This window comes from Metopolophium dirhodum, chromosome 1 (assembly GCF_019925205.1).
Source record: "Metopolophium dirhodum isolate CAU chromosome 1, ASM1992520v1, whole genome shotgun sequence".
Classification (NCBI taxonomy): Eukaryota; Metazoa; Arthropoda; class Insecta; order Hemiptera; family Aphididae; genus Metopolophium; species Metopolophium dirhodum.
In genome coordinates this window covers 13395857-13413310 of record NC_083560.1, presented here as the reverse complement: position 1 = coordinate 13413310, position 17454 = coordinate 13395857, and the positions used below count along the sequence as shown (strand labels likewise).

The following is a 17454-nucleotide window of genomic DNA, read 5'->3' as shown; positions in this document are numbered from 1 at the left end:
TGTATCTTTATTTATTATCTATATGGTTCATCTTTCTATATCAAAAACTACTAAAAGTCACAATACAGCGTTGTTTAAGACAGCAGATATAAAATGGTTATAAAGAGTTAATTATTTGATTCGATCAACTTGTACTTGAAATAGTTCAGTTTAAAAACCACAAATCTAGAACTTAAGCTATATAATTTTTAAAAATAACTTTCCTATTACAACTGATAAGCTTAATAGTTTTTTATATAAAATCGATTATCTTACTTTCACATTCTAAAGGTAATATACAATTGTAAATTAAACAAATATTTTTATAAACGTATTAAATTTAACCATATTTTTTGGTTAGGGAATTCACATTTCCTGAAATTGGACCTTTTGCTCTGCTATTATTTGCTGTCTTGTTCCTTGTGAATTAATTTTCATTAACATACTGACGCCCTTATTGCCTCCTACTCACATCTCCTCATAATATAACCGAAACAACTCAACATGTCTTCTCTGATTTTGTCTAAAATGTATGCCATGCAAGCCATGTTTCCTCTGGTGAGTTATTTTTTATTCTCTTCTCCCTAATTGCAGGTCTTTTGCATTATCTTTACTGCTACAACAAACCTCTCTTCAATTATATTGTGTCACTGTCCGACATTCCGAGCTATACAAAATGACCAGCCGCACAAACCCATCATAAAATCTTTTAATCTTAAAGGAATTATCTTGGCCTTTGTCACACAACATATCCGATACTTATCTCCCCTTCATCCATTGAAAAATAAAAGTATTTATGTCATCATATTAAAAACCACATTTCTTGTCAAACAAAACGTGTAAACAATAAACAATATCATAATAAAATTGACTTTAGCCCTTTCTCTTAAAAACCGTGCATATTATAGTATTATTAGCTGGATATCCCGGTTTCACCCGTTCGCAGTTTTTGTGGCAAATCCTTAACAATATACGCTATATAGGTGTACCTATCTCGGTTTGAGTGTATCTCAGTTTTAGTGTACTTCAGTTACTGTGTGCATGCCATTTCAGTTAACTGTGATCGATTGTATAGTCTAGTTCTCATTGTGTAGTTAATACAAAAATACAAAAATAATAATTAATTGACATTATCATGAAGTTAGCCCTCCACCTTCATAAATATATTCCAAACTAATGTAATTATTTAGCAAATTAATTGCAAATTGATTTTCAGAATTTGCTAATCAAGTACAAATTGGGAAACTTATCTTTTTTACTGAACTTAACGATCAACTTAATAATCATAATGATATAAGGTGGACCCTCCTCCTCACTTAATTCAATCTGTTTCAAACCAATGTAAATAATAAAACAAATCAATTGCAAACAGTTGCAATTTAATTATTAGAATTTGCAAATTAATATTGTAATTTTGACGATTATTTTCAGAGGTAATTTAGGTACCTCCTATACAATTTGTGTATACAGTAATTTAATTTTTCTAGTATAATATAACCTAGTATAATTCTAAATATTTTGTATTATATGTATACTTACGAATAACATAAATCATTTTTTTTATAATGCATATAATAATTGATTATATTTTAGATTCTGAGCGATGCGATGAATGTATTGATTTTACAATTATGATTTATATACATAATTTTTATATCATAAGTTCACAGACCGTCTTCGCCCAGATTCGTTTTCGTTTATATCATTGAATTAAAATGTAACCCTTTATACACTACCTACAATACATGTAGGTATCGCTGCCCACTTGCCGTTTTTTTTTTTAATAATGAATAAAAAAAATTGTATTTATTACAATATTATGTCAAAAGTAGTTGATAAAAATAATAAATTTATTATATGCTATAATTAATTTAAAATTATTATCTGTTATACAACTTTGAATAACTCGTATGATTCATTTTTTTTTTTTTTTATGTTTGATATAATTTTAAAAATTTTTAGATAAATAGTAATTATATATAGTAGTTTTGACAGAATCAAGACAAATTACTATTTTTACATTATTATATTATATGCACATATTCTTTTGGAAACTACTAATTTTCCAAACGACCAATTTACCAAATGTCCAATTTCAGACAACTGATTTTACCACAACCAATTGACTGTAACCTCCATACCCCCCTTCTCGAACCAAAGAATCCATATATTCTAAGTAGAAACTTGAACTTATTCACACTAAATCTCCCCACATCTTCATCACATGCCTAATCCTGATAATTTGTCGACTAAATTCTCTAAATTCATATATATTCATATCTGTTTAACTACTACTTAATTCCTTCCCGGTTCTCTTGTACCTATTACTGTCACCATCGCCACTCTTCAAATCTATAAACAACTTCTTCAATGCTGTTTCCAAAAAACCGGTATTTTCTGCCAACATAAATAGCACCATGATAGCACCTCACCCTTATCTAATTTTTTATCTCGTTCATTAATCACAAACCCGGATTAAGATAATTTTGGGCCCGGAGCAAAACAATTTTAGGGGCCCATAAACATAATTAAAATATTGGTGACCCACAAAAAAACCATTGAAATATATTTCAGAGGTGAATTTATTTTTTCTATATAGGTATATTATATTTAATTATTTAAATACTTTTTTATAAAAGTATACCACTTAAACAATGAAAATAACAAATTTTAAATATTATTGTATGAATGTGTTCATTATTCTAGGTAATATTTAAAAGTTAACATAATAAAAGAGTTTTCTTATAATCTAACCTACCTAGTCATAATGTTTCACTTTTAATCGTCGTAAATTCGCAATCGACGGTATTCACTGAACTCGGGTATGCCTATAAATCCCATTTCCTTACAATTATCATCCTGCTTAATAAAGACAATATTGTCAGTATAATAATAATAATAATAATAATAATAATAACATATCAATTATCGATATATTATAGCAATATAGCCAATGGGAAACTTAAATGTATTTTATTCTAATATTTCTGATTTAATAAAAAAAAAACGTATCCCTAAGGGGCCCACTAATGTTTGATATCTGTTGTGGGCCCGGGGTCATGGCCCACTCTGGCTCCTCTTAATCCGGGCTTGATTAATCATTACAAAGTATAACAGATAGAGCTCAAAACTGATTTTTGTGCTTATTTATTATAAAATATTAGGTAAAATAGTATATACAATGAATCATAATCTTACTTTCACGGGAATCGAACACTATATTAAGGTAATTAATTGATTACTGTTATGCATCATCAATATGATAATATTTCAATAATTTTGTATAGGATAATTATTTTTATGACAAATAAAATACACAGATTTAATTTATAGAACTGTCGACAAAAATGTATTTGTATTGAAGCAGAAATGTGCCAAAAATAGTCGTTTATTTACATTATACGTTATAGACGCTAGTTTTTATTAATTTTTGTAGTTTTGGTAACGTACTAGGTATGAAAATTATTGAATTAAATAAATTATATTTTTATTTAGGAGCAAAGAAAAAATTGTCTTTATTACTCATCATCAAATATCTTGTATAGACAATTTTCCCCACACATTACATACTTATAATAATATGGTTAAAGGACCATACAACACAAAAATCATAATTTTTTTTTTGTCTATTATTATTATTACGAATTTGCACAAACAATAAATTTAAATAAATTTAAATAAACGCTGATTCGTTCTATAGTAACAGCGTTTTAAAAATTACACATGACGACATAAGATCAAACTCTACGGCGCACCGAGGCGGCGGCCGCGTATCCGAGAAAAATAGACGCATTATCGGTTAAACTGTTCGACCGTTATTAATATTTTATTAGTAAAAACCATTTTATTTAAACCTAACACCACGGTCTTAGAAGATAGCACGGACTTAATCGTATAATTATCGTAGTCCGTACTCCGTGGTATCTATCTGGTATCTACTTACGTCTTATAAATCTAAATTAATTAGTGATTCTGTCGATTTATTATCGCTTTTGATGAACATACGTATTATGTAGCTCTTGGATATTTTTTTCAATATCATTATTTTGTTTCATTTTCAAATATACTCGTACTCGTGGTAAGTACCAACCAATTTCAAAATAATATAATTATGTAGAAATATATTTTATTTTATTTTAGTCCTACTTTAGCTGTTAGTAAATTTGATATCAGTTGACAGTTCTATTATTTATTTGTTTACTCCTCCTTATATACTTGGCAGTTAACGGGGTTTTATTTTATTTAGCATAATATACCATATCATAATATTTTTTAATTATAATGAAGTTCTTATTATTTCATATGTGTTTCATTTTGTCATTACTGTAATGCTAAAGTGGAAAATATTCATAATTTTACTAAGGAAGCAATGTTGGCCGTACAAAGTACAAACTAAATGTGAAAATAGACATATTTTCAAATGGATGTCTCAGCCATTATCTGATAAACGACTTGTAGGAAACATTTTAATGGGACCTGCTTCAACGTTATCCGGTGTATTATTTAATCAAATGAAAACATTTTGTTCGTCTTTAAAACTTGCATTTTTTTTCAAGAACCGTTTATGATAAAATTATTAACAACTATACAGCTCCTGTAGTAAAACGAATTTGGGATCAACACAGACAAAATAATATAAACTAACTAAAAATGGTGATTCGTATTTTGCGTTAAGGGGGAATATGTAATTGAGTTTTTGACGAATTCCGTCGGAGCGCGTTACTAGTAATCATAATCGCGCAATACCCCTACCCTAACAATCTTCGACCTACTGTTAGACTCAGCAGCGGTTCCCACTACTCACGTTCGATTGCTATTATTATCTATGCCACTGAAATAATAGTCGCACCACGATATAAAATATAAAAATAATAATATTATTTCTGAATATTACTTTGAAGACATTATAAATGCATATCAAAATATAGATATAATCATACATAATATAATATTATGTTGTTGCTCGTTATTATTGTACAGCTCATATATTTGATAATTGCATTTATGATATTGCTATGTATTACCTACCACTATTGGCAAAGGTCAATATTTTGTCATTTTAGTCATTCTACAGTGAACGTGTAGTGTGAGCTCATATTTTATTAATAACGTATTTACTATTGTGTTTTATATTGGACGAATACATTATGGCAAACAAAAAACACGGTAAACAGTCTTAATGCACAAAAAAAAGTGCAAAATCTAAGTGCATAAAAAACTTAGTGTCTGGTAAATACAAAAAAAAAAGGAAAAAATAAATAAAGAAGATAATACTAATAGAATTGAAGAGGATATCGAAAACCCGACCATAAGGTAACGAAGCAGAAGTATAAAAAGTATTTAAATTTACATTAGGTTTTTAAAAAATGTATCTGCTTTTAACTAATTGTCTCAACTCTAAAGACTAATAATATTTCTTATTAAACATTTTGCAAAATATTTTCCTAGTACCAGGTCTAACACCTTATGACGAACCCAGTGCCTTAACTAGGTTTTATGAATTGAACCTACTGTAGTAGATACCTAATAAAATACTAAAATGAATTACTTTGTTATTTTTTATTTACCTTATTATAGCTTTTATTGTTTATTTTCTTCTCTCAAATTTACACCTAAGGCTTCTATAAATGTCGGTGTCCCAATTTATTATAAACTGAGGCCCCTTGGTGGTGCTGAGCACCCTTGCCCCCCCCCCCCCCCCCCCCGCTAGTTATGGCACTGTACGAACCTTAGGTAAATTAAATTTTCAAGTATTTCTGTTTTGGAAAACAGTTTTATTTGTATAATACCTACCTAATAAAAATACGTAAAAATAACTCATATTAAGTAATACTTATAAGTAGCCCAAAAATCTCCAGAATGATTTGAAAATGCTATTCAGAGGTTTCACTGTATTTTCACCGGCTTTTTTATTTCTAAAAAATGTAAAAAAAAATTCTATGTTAAAAAGCTTGAAAATATAATTCAAAGTTCCTCATAAGTTTTTCTTGTCATAGTTTAAAAATATAGATAATCCATATACCGGCATAATTTTTTAGTAAAAATTAAAAATGTTTTTTATTTATGATACTGTCAATATAGATGAAATTGACCATCCGGGCGTAGATGAATCTACATTACCAAAACTGAATGTATTGTTCGTAAAATCTGATGAACCTATGTTATCAGGACGTCGATTTGTAGATATAGAATATTTTATGAAACAAATTATGGAGTTGGGTAAACACGGTAGTAAGTGTACTATGGGACGATATGCATTAATAAAAGAAATACGAAATAGAGTAGCATTCAAGCTTTATTTCAAATGTAATATTTGTAACCGACATGAAGTTGTAACATCTGAAAAAGAACAGTGTGAAAATAGTGTCAATAACGCATTCGTTTGGGGGGCGCTGTCAATTGGTATTGGACATCGGCAGGCTAAAGATTTATTTGCAGTTATGGATTGTCCATCACCATCTTTTAAAAAATTTAAACGGCACGAAGTTCTTATAGGAAAGGTAAGTAAATTGTATTTGAGAAAAAAGTGTAATTATTGATGTATTTACGCAAAAGGTAATAATTATAGAAAGGTTATACTTTTATACATTTAACTATAGATATGGGAACAGCAAATTTCAGATATGTTGAAAAAGTTCACAGTAGAGTCCCATCTTGGCAATTAAGTCCTTGGAAAAATTAACAGGATAAAATCCTGGGAAGTTGTTCAAACAAAATGTATCTAGGCGTATTGCAATGTCAAAATATAAAAAACAAAACACTTATAGGTGTAGAGTAAATCGTGACAAAAGTACGGTGAAGCATGATTTTGATTACGGTCTAGACGCTGCTGGGCTGGATATGACTGAAGAGGACTTTAAATTTAACGTGAATCAAAAGTTAGGAGAGTTAAAAATACATGCTCTTACGACTCAAGCAATTAAAAATTTAGAAAACAAGACCATTGGTCAGCATGATAATGTACAATGGCATGAAGCAAGAAAAAATCGACTTACCGCTTCCAATTTTGGTTCAGTGGTTTGTAGAAAATCAACTACGTCGTGCCATAATTTAGTGAAAACATTACTGTATAGTAAAAATATTATTTCAAAACACATTGAATTTGGACGTTAAAACGAAAAGGTTGCGATCCGAAAATTCGAAAATCAATGTCACACAACTGTGAGACCATGTGGATTGTTTATTGATGATAAGCATCCATTTTTGGGTGCAAGTCCTGATGGGTTAGTTGATGATGACAAAATAGTAGAAGTCAAGTGTACTCCATCTATAGGCCAAAAAAGTTTAAAAGATGGAGCTCTGGATAAAAAATTGCAATTTTGTTTAGAGCTTAAAGGAACAGATCAACTTCAACTAAAAAAAAAACCATAAATATTATTGGCAAATTCAAGGCCAACTAAACATTACAAAAAAATCAATATGCATTTTTATTTTTTTTAGTATGGGAAATAACCTATATATTCAAGAAATCAACAAGGACGAATATATTTGGACAAATAAGATGCTTCCAAAATTAATTTCATTCTACATGGACTGTATGTTGCCTGAAATTGTAGATCCACGAGTTCCGAGAGGGCTGCGAATACGAGACCCGGTCAATATCACGGAAGCACAATTTCTAATGAAAAAAAAAAAAATAGCTATCCACATATTTTAAATACATTAAAACAAATTAGTTTATAATTTATAAATTTTAAAGTTTTTTTAATTTTATTTACCTATTATAGCTGTCGTGGGGCCGCGCCCTCACATAGCCACAGCATCCTTTCCCAAAAAAAACACACACACGCCCACTCACTCATGGGCAAAAAACGCAAAGGGGGTAACCCTCCTACCAAACATTCACTTAAAATGGCACGTCAACGTTCCGCTCCCCCCTCTCCAACTCCATCAAAAACGTCTTACTCCGAAACCTTAGACTCTTTCTCTGACTCGAGCGCCTCGACTCAACACTCACGATCCTCACTAACTTCCGTACAATCAACAGACACATTACTTCCTGCAATAACCAACACCGCCCCAACAACCCAATCTCCGTGTAAAACTCCACCAATCTCCAGACCACCACCCATAATCATGAGTTCCGTTTCCTGGCGTAAGGTCGCGCCCACCATATACTCACTACCCAACTTGCAACCAGGCTCCCTATCAGCCAAGTCCTCCGGCAAACGGGTAACCTTAAAGGCCACCGATACGACCCAATTCCGGCTAATCCAAAGCACCCTGCTGAAACATGGGACTGAGTTCCACACTTTCTCTCTCCCCGACGATCCCTCAAGGTTGTTCTGAAGGGATTACCTAACGACACAACTTCGGACGAACTCAATGACGAACTTGTATCCCTGGGTTACTCCGTTAAATACGTCCGCCGCTTTGGTACCCCGGAAAAACCAATGCCCATATGTCTCGTGCACATCGCCGCCAACCCGACTGCTAAGGACATATTTCTCCTTACCAATTTATTTTACTTGGATATCTCGGTTGAACCTCTAAAACCCTCCGACCCAGCCCAGTGCTTCTCGTGTCAACGCTTTGGCCATGGTTCCCGTAACTGTTTTCACCCACCGCGATGTGTTAAATGCGCTGGAAACCACACTGCCAACGTCTGCCCCAAAACCCTTGAACAAGCTCCGACTTGCTGCAACTGTGGTGGTCCACACACGGCAAACTTTCGAGGCTGCCCCCAATTCTTGGCCCAAAAACAGCAGGTATCTCCATCACCGAACCAAAACTCCGTCCAACAACAAGTCTCACAACCAATCCCGACCACTCCACCACCACCACCACCTCCCCATCAACAAAACTCTGCAATGACTTACTCCGCAGCAACATCTAAATCAGCGCACACTTCTTTAGTTTCTCCAGTCCCACAATTTAACTTACCAATGATTCTCAACCTGCTCACCAACCTATTGACTGCACTATCTAACAATCGAGATCTGAAAACACTTATAGAAACTACAATCAAAACATTCCTGTCCATACTCTCACCCCAAAATGAATAACTTAAAATACTATTTTGGAACTCCAACGGTATTAAACACAAACTCAACGAATTACGTTCCCTCACACTTCTACTTAAATCCGATAAAATCTTACTTAACAAAACCCGTCTATCCCCTTCTACCAAACTTCATATTCCGAACTATTTCTTTTATAGGAACGATCTGCCACCCATCCGCGGCTCACCTGCTCACGGTGGCACGGCAGTTCTAATTCACCGACGCATCATTCACCAACCTACCACCCTTAACACACTCGTTCAAACCTCTTCCGTCCTTATCTAAATAAATGGCCACGAAGTACTTATATCAGCGGTTTACTAACCACCCGGCGCCACACTCACGACTCGCGACTTAGACTTGCTAACCCAAAGTGCTGAATGGCAAATTTCGACAGGTGATTTCAACGCCAAACACCCTCTATGGCTTAGCCACTCGACAAACGCTGCCGGCCGCTTTTACCACGTTCAACAATCAGTCTATACCATTACAGCTCCCTCATCCCCCACACACTTCCCGACAAATTATCGGTACAGACCCGACATACTCGACATCGCTCTCGTTCGATTACCATACCCTACTCAAATCGACAACCTCAACGAACTATCTTCTGACCACAACCCTATTCTTCTGGAGACCATGTGTACTCCGGTATCATCGTCCCCACCAATTACTAACCGCTTCATAAACTGGACAAAATACAAAACAATCCTCTCAAACTTGCCAAACCTAACCGAACGTCCGACCAACAACAGTCAGTCAATCGATTCGGCAATCGACAGTTTAACTAAAAACCTACAACACGCGATCGCAGCTAGCGTATTTACCCCTAGACATAAAAACTCATCCTTCAAATTACCCGACTACATTAAACTAGCAATAACGGAAAAATATCAGCTACGTCGTCAATGGCAGAGAAACCTTGACCCGACTACCAAACGTCGACTTAATGCCAAAATCTCGCTAATCAGAACTTTACTCGAAACTCACAAAACTGACCAGTGGGACATTTTTCTTAACTCACTTGAGCACCAAGACGGTTCCATATACAAACTAAACAAATGTCTCCTTCACAAACGCCCAGCATCCAACCCGCTGTCTGGCCCAAATGGTCTAGTTTTCTCGGCCACCGATCGAGCCGAGTTAATAGGCGACTTTCTCGAACTTCAATTCCAACCAAACCCTGGCCCCGACCTCCCTGAAGTAACTGCACATTTCAACTCACTACAAAACATTAAAATCACTAAATCCAACCTATTTATCACTCCTGGCACAATCCAAAATATCATCAACAACCTCCACAATAAGAAAGCCCCTGGTGATTACCTCATCACCAACACTGCTCTCAAATTTCTACCCAATAACATTCTACTATCCCTAACACAAATTATCAACTACTCCCTCAGAATTTGTTACTTTCAACGTGCTTGGAAAAAAGCAATAATAATTTCCATTCCCAAGCCAGGCAAAGACCACAAACTACCTGAAAGTTACCGACCAATCGCTTTACTCTCCTCCCTATCCAAAATTTACGAACGAATCATCCTCTCTCACCTGCAAAACAATCTCCGTGACAAAATCCGTCCAGAACAATTTACCTTCAGACCAGAACACTCTACCACTCTTCAACTGACCAAACTTACTCACCAACTCAGCCAGAACTTTAACAACAACGTAAGTACCGCTTCCATCTTTCTTGACGTAGAGAAAGCCTTCGACCGAGTCTGGCACGTTGGTCTCCTCTACAAACTATCTCAACTCAACATCCCGACTGAAATCGTTAAAATCATCGAATCCTTTCTCACTGACCGCACTTTCATCACAAAAATCGAAGACTCATTCTCGTCCACCAGACACATACTCGCAGGTGTCCCTCAAGGCAGGTATATGCCTCTCTCCTACTCTCTACTTGACGTACATAAACGACATACCAACAACTCCAAAAGCTCATCTCTCACTATTCACTGACGACACAATGTTCTTTACTTTCGACAAAAACCCGAAACGCGCAGCCATACAATTACAACACCAACTCAACCTAGCTACTACATGGTTTCATTGCTGGAGAATCAAAATAAATCCGACCAAAATATTGTAGGTATCCTTTTCGGACGTTCAAATACTTCACCCATCCCACCATTAATACTTGACAATCATCCAGTGAACTGGTCCAATCACGCAAAATACCTTGGCGTTACAATCGGCCGCAGACTCACCTTCGATAAACACGTCCAAAACATCAATAAAAAGGCCACTCGCGTTCGCGGAATGCTCTACCCCATACTTAACCGTTCTAGCCCCGTCCCAAAGACTTCAAAACTCAACATTCTAAAACTCTACGTCTCTCCAATTCTCTCTTATGCAGGCTCCTCTTGGGCACCCTTTTACGGTCCCTCACACTGGAAACGCATCGAATCTGTCCAAAACATCGGTATTCGCATGGTAACAAGTATGCCCTCTATCGTTAAAAACTCGGTCCTTTTAAAATCTGCCAATTTCAAGTCTATCCAAACTCCATCCGTACCCAATCTAAATCGATGTTCTACAAAAACTCTTTCTCTGTTCATGCCCATATCCGACTCTTAGGTAAAACCCACCCCCCTCCAACCACTAAAAACAGGATCAAACCCTACCCACTATCATGGGTAGGCCAACAATTTTAAAATAATCACCCTCACCAACTTTCATCCACTAGTAGAGGCAAAAGCCTGGTATAGTTAACGGCATAGCCGCCCCTTCAAAGCAAAGCAAAGCCATCGACACAGTCTTCAACATCTCTAGTAGACCTGTAGACCCGAAGACCACCAGCACAGCAATCCAGCCGAAACTACAGACGATGTGATCGATACGGCGGGGAATACACTCACTACACGAGACGGCAACCGACGAGCATACAGTTCCTGACTACCCCGTCGTCGACATAACAGCGAGTACATTCGCTAAGTAAGGTCATATCTGGTGTCGGCGAACACGCACACCACCATCAGCGTTGCTAACGCATACACGGTCGATCTACCATCGCGACCAGTCAAAAACGGTTCTTATAAAAAACAATCACGTGTACAATTATTTACGATCACGGGACCGTATCAATTAATATCGATCAGTGTTACAGCAGTTTACTTTTCGTCTACTTTTGGATCAGTTGTTGTTCGTTATGTCGAGTGTAAAACCTTATCAATTTCAACTAGATTGTTTAAATAAGCGGGATTCAAACTATTTTACTGAAAATATTGATTTTGAAATTAACGTAGATAATCGAAGTGGTAAATTAAATTGGTGCAAATGTGGACAGTGCGTAGTTATGACGACGGATCAAGAAAGCGTCTGTTGTCAAGATAGTGAAAAAGTAAGTGGAATAGCTAGTTGTGTGTCAAATAATGTTTTATTCAACAAACTAGTTTTAGACGAAGATGTTGTAAATACTTCTCATCATAAAATTATTTTAAAGTCTAAAAAAAAAACAGAAAAAAAAAAGTTTTGTGTAAAAGTGAACCACAAAATAAAGTCTGGCGATACTTGGCTTATAAACAGTTTATTTCGTGGATAAATATATGAACAACGATTGGAAAGGAAAATAGGATAGTAATTCCATCATGTGTGATTTATAAAATAAGACAGACTTATCCAGAAAAAAATAGTGTTTATGTAGGATTTTGGCCCAACGATACTTCCTACCTAATTTCTGTATTTGTAATTATTCACCGTATGTACAAATATTATGTTTTTTTTTTTTTTAATAAAATACTTATCATAATTCTAAATCAATTAAAATTTTTAACTACGTTTGTATACGTATTAGTTATAATAACAATAATAATAATAATCTATATATATATATTATATATATATAAACGGATTGAAGTTTACATTGGAAATTTTATTTTTATTTATAAATAGTTCCCATTGGTTACATTCAACATTTGTGTTTATTTACTATCGGTTGCCATTGGTTTTTTTCAGATTAAGTACTACATCGAATTATTGAAAATTGCCTATCAAGGTGATCGGTGAAAGAGTTGCCCTTTATCCGCGATTCGACGTAGTCGGATTGCCTACCAGGGTGGCTGAGTTGCACTTAATGCAGGCTGCAGCATGTTACACCCAAAAGTAGTTGAACAATCATATTTTTTTTAAGATTTGCGTTTCTTTGGCGGGTAATTGGGTGCTATACAAATTAATTTACCATTAATACCACTATTAATATTTCAATACGTTTTCATTAACCGTTTTGTATATTCAATCACATTAAACGATGGCATTTAAATAAAACATTATACATCATCGTCCGAAAACAAAATAAACAATCAATCACGGGTGAAGCTGTGACGGGTTGGCTAGTAAGTTAATAAATAATAATGATTAATACGTAATAAAATACATTGTTTTGTTACTCATATGAACCAGATGTTATTCGTCTTAAATAAACAATATCATAGCATAGTATTTAATCAAAAAGATAATAATTACATATTTAGAAAAATTATGTGAAAAACAAAAGTATAGGAATCAATTTACCAAGAGCAGTAAGAAAACACCCGATAAGTAATAGGCACGTGTACACGTTGCCGCCGCGAGTAGGATCTTATGACGTCACGCGTGATTTTAAAGACTTCGTAACTCAAAAACTATTGAACGCAGAAAAATATTATTGTAACCATTTTTTTAGTCTGTTTTTTTAAATAAAAGGCAATTTTGAGTGTTTTGTGGTTCTTAAAGAGGATGTTACACTCAGATTGCATACTTACATGCAATATGGTTAAGTAATAAGTAGCACAAAAGCGTATTAAATTTAATACAGTATTAAGAATCAAATTTGTGGACTTACAACGCGACATCCAGGCTATGTACAAATAATCATATATTAAATAATTATAAATTATTACGAATTTGGTACAATGGTAAATTTTAAGAACAATTACATAATTATTTTAAATGGAAAAAAATGTTTATGTAATATTTCACAATTTTATATTAATAGTGAATTATAATCTATAATAATATAAATATTATGTATTAAATATAAATCAAGAAAATGTACTCAAAAGCTAATGAATATATTTGTTAGCACTTGGCATCCATGTCATCATCAATATAAAATAAAATTTAATAAAATCATGTTATCATTAATATCATAGTATCATTAAAAATTATCTGACCACGGTTGTCAATTTACATGTATAAGAAAGAGAATAAATTAATAAATATATAAATATGAAATTTACTCAAACTATATAATTTATATGAATTATCATTGTAATTTAAAATAAATGTATTATTATAATACCCGAAATTCCACTTCCGATAATACCTGCAAATTTATTAATATAAATATTTGATGTGTAGATAAAATGTTATGATTTGAGGTAAATACTAAATATTACTCATAAAAATGAAAATTATAATTAAATACCTTTAACTTTTCAAAATTTAAATTGTTTAAAGAAAACACAACGACTTGCCCTTAGAAATATTGTCATTATTCAATTTTATGATAAGTATTTTTACTCTAGAACCAACATTGAGAGAATTCTACTCGGACTACGTAAATACATTTTGTCAATGTCGTAAGTGTGTAAGACGGAGACAACACATGTGGGTGTGGCGTCCTCTTAATGTTAATAACAAAATATATTTGAAAACATTTTGACTTATGTCAGTATGTCACTGTTCGTGACTAAATTAATTATTTTTTGTGTATATTTCCTGCTGAAAAAATAGTGACGCAACTCAAACTGAGTATTTAATATTATTAAGTACCTACCTACTTAAGTCAATTAAAATAATAAATTGTATTAATAATATTATTTAAAATAAACCCATTGTAACTTGTATTTATAGTTTACTAGCTGATCCCGTGCACTTCGTTGCCCGTTAAACGTACAAACTCTATATGACTCAAACTTTGTTCAATTCGTTATTTTAATATTTTAATATTCGGCGTATGGTGTTCAAAATTACCTTAACTTTTCTGTTGCCCGGGATAAAATGTCTGATTCACAGCAGTGGACAGCCCCCTTTTCGGCCAAAATGTACCCTTCCCTTTTCGGCCAGTACTTACAGTTTTCTTTAAAATTTACAATTATAGTTTATAACAACTGAACTTTAAACATGTGATTTTGTTTTATTCATTATTACCTACAACTAGATATGTGGATTTTACGTACAAAATTTTTTTGGTCAATTTACTAAATTTACTGTAAAATTGGTAAATTGTTATTAAAATTAAATTTATAGTGTACCCGTTGATTTTTTTCACAATATTATGTGCAGAAGGCAAGATAAATATAAAATAAAGTATTAGTATTTAAACATTTTATTAAAAATAACGACTAGTAATTATTAATTATAGTAAAAGATAAAATTAAAATAAATCGTGGTAACCACATACACCATATTATCACAATAATATGTATCACGTAACTGTCATTATCATTTTATAAAAATCATGATTTGTATAATAATCCTAATAATACAATAACATACAAATAAAGTGGTCACTCAACTGTTTGAGCGGTAAGAAAATGTGAATTGTAAATTTTTTTTTGTAAATTTACTTTACCGGTAAAATTTTACATCGTAAATTTACGAGACTCGCATCACTACCTACAACTGTGTGATAAAATAATAAAATAAAATAATGGTTTTATATTCCACTTGTATTTTTTCTATTAAAAGATAAGCAAACATTGAGTTACTTTGAGGCATTTCAAGCATTTAATCACGAAATAATCAAAATAAATCCCTCATTTTCCCCAAAAATAATTTACGTGGATTTTGAAAAGCCAATATACAATGCAGAATAGAACATGGCCAAAAACCTTAATAAGAGGTTGTCGATTTCATCTCGGCCAGTCTTGGTGGAGAAAAATACAAGAACTAGGCTTGGCTACAGACTATATCCAAAATAATGAAATAGGCAAGTACTTAGCATTGACGTTTTGATTATCTTTCCTAGAACCACAAGAAGTTGGAGATTTTTTTCGTTTGAAATGTCTGCTATTCAACCAGATGAACACTGTTGAAATATACAATTAATATTAGTATTCAAACCATGTAAACACACGTGCGTGTACAATGTCGTTTTCTAATAGATACTTATGCAGCTACGATATAGCTGTAGTAACACCTTTACTATCGCTTTCTATATTATATACGGATACGGGATGGCCTCGATTGTTCATATAAATAGGGCCTTTGATGTATGTAATAATCACTTGCACAGACGCTGTCATACCGAGTGTACGCGGTGTGTGTGTATAGTCACAGTTTAATTGTCCAGTTGTACGTTATTATATATTATACTTATACATAATCATATTGTCGTGTTATTACTTATTATATTAATGCTAACATCATTGGTCCGTCAAGCTCCACTTTCAACAAACACAAAATTACAGAATTTGCTAATTATTTAGTAGATACATACATACACGAAAATTCAATATTTCCTCCAGATTTATGGGCAGAAAAAAGTGCAAGCTCACAAAGAACCACAAACGCGTGCGAATCATTTCATTCAAAATTTAACAAATTTTTTGATTCTCCTCATCCAAACATATACACATTTTTAGAAGTTTTAAAAAATATGCAAACCGATACAACAATATTGATAAGAAGTAGTCTTGAAAAACGACGAGTACCAAGAAAACCAATAAGGGAAAGAATACAATTTATAGCAAATAAAATAAATCAATAAATTAAATAATAATGAAATCACGATTAAAGATTATGTTAACATATTAGCCAATAAATATAAATACAGATAAAATTAAATCAATACTTTTGATATCAACCTATGACTTATAAATCTAATAAACTTTTTTTAAAAATATGTGAATATGACCATAAGATATTATGATTTTTCAATTTAAATTTTTTAAAAATATATGAATATGACGACTTATTATATACGAAATTATGTTTTCACAGCTTTAATTTTTTTTTTTTTAAATAATATGTGAATATGACTATTTATACCTATGTTATTATGATTTTACAATTTAAATTTGTTGAAAATATGTGAATATAACAATTTATTATATACGATATTATGTTTTCACAGACATATCTTTATTATTTCAATGTCATTGTAAGAACCACTCAACTGTAGATAAAAAGGTAACACGAATTGCGTCCGGGACACAATTCGTTCAAAAAGGTTTGTTTACCTGTTTTGGTACGCAATTCGTGTGCGCCCCCTACACGAGAGTATTATTTCCCGCTGTTTGTACGTAAATGTAAAACCCGATGAAAAAAAAAACCAAATTTAACCATTATTAAATTAGCCTACCTTTTTCCCAGAGGTCTAATCTACCCACAAACATTCGTTTATATATATCTTATATAACTTCGTTGCCCCTAAAAAATGAAAACCCTGTTGTACTAATTATTATTATATTTATATAAACTCGTATATTATAATGTATGTATAATGTATAAGTATAAATATATATATTTTGATATATAATAA

The 17454-nt window shown here is 32.8% G+C and overlaps 1 protein-coding gene across 1 annotated transcript in view; it reads right to left on the bottom strand.

Moving 5' to 3' along the window:
• Positions 1–17454, bottom strand: part of LOC132934426 (uncharacterized) — a 31794-nt gene that overhangs the window by 2019 nt on the left and 12321 nt on the right. The window contains exons 8-10 of the mRNA XM_061000724.1: positions 14269–14292; positions 13810–13824; positions 3178–3195 (exon numbers count right to left, since the gene is read on the bottom strand). Of these exons, the coding sequence (XP_060856707.1) occupies positions 3178–3195; positions 13810–13824; positions 14269–14292 (57 nt within the window). The remainder of the gene's footprint in view (positions 1–3177; positions 3196–13809; positions 13825–14268; positions 14293–17454) is intronic.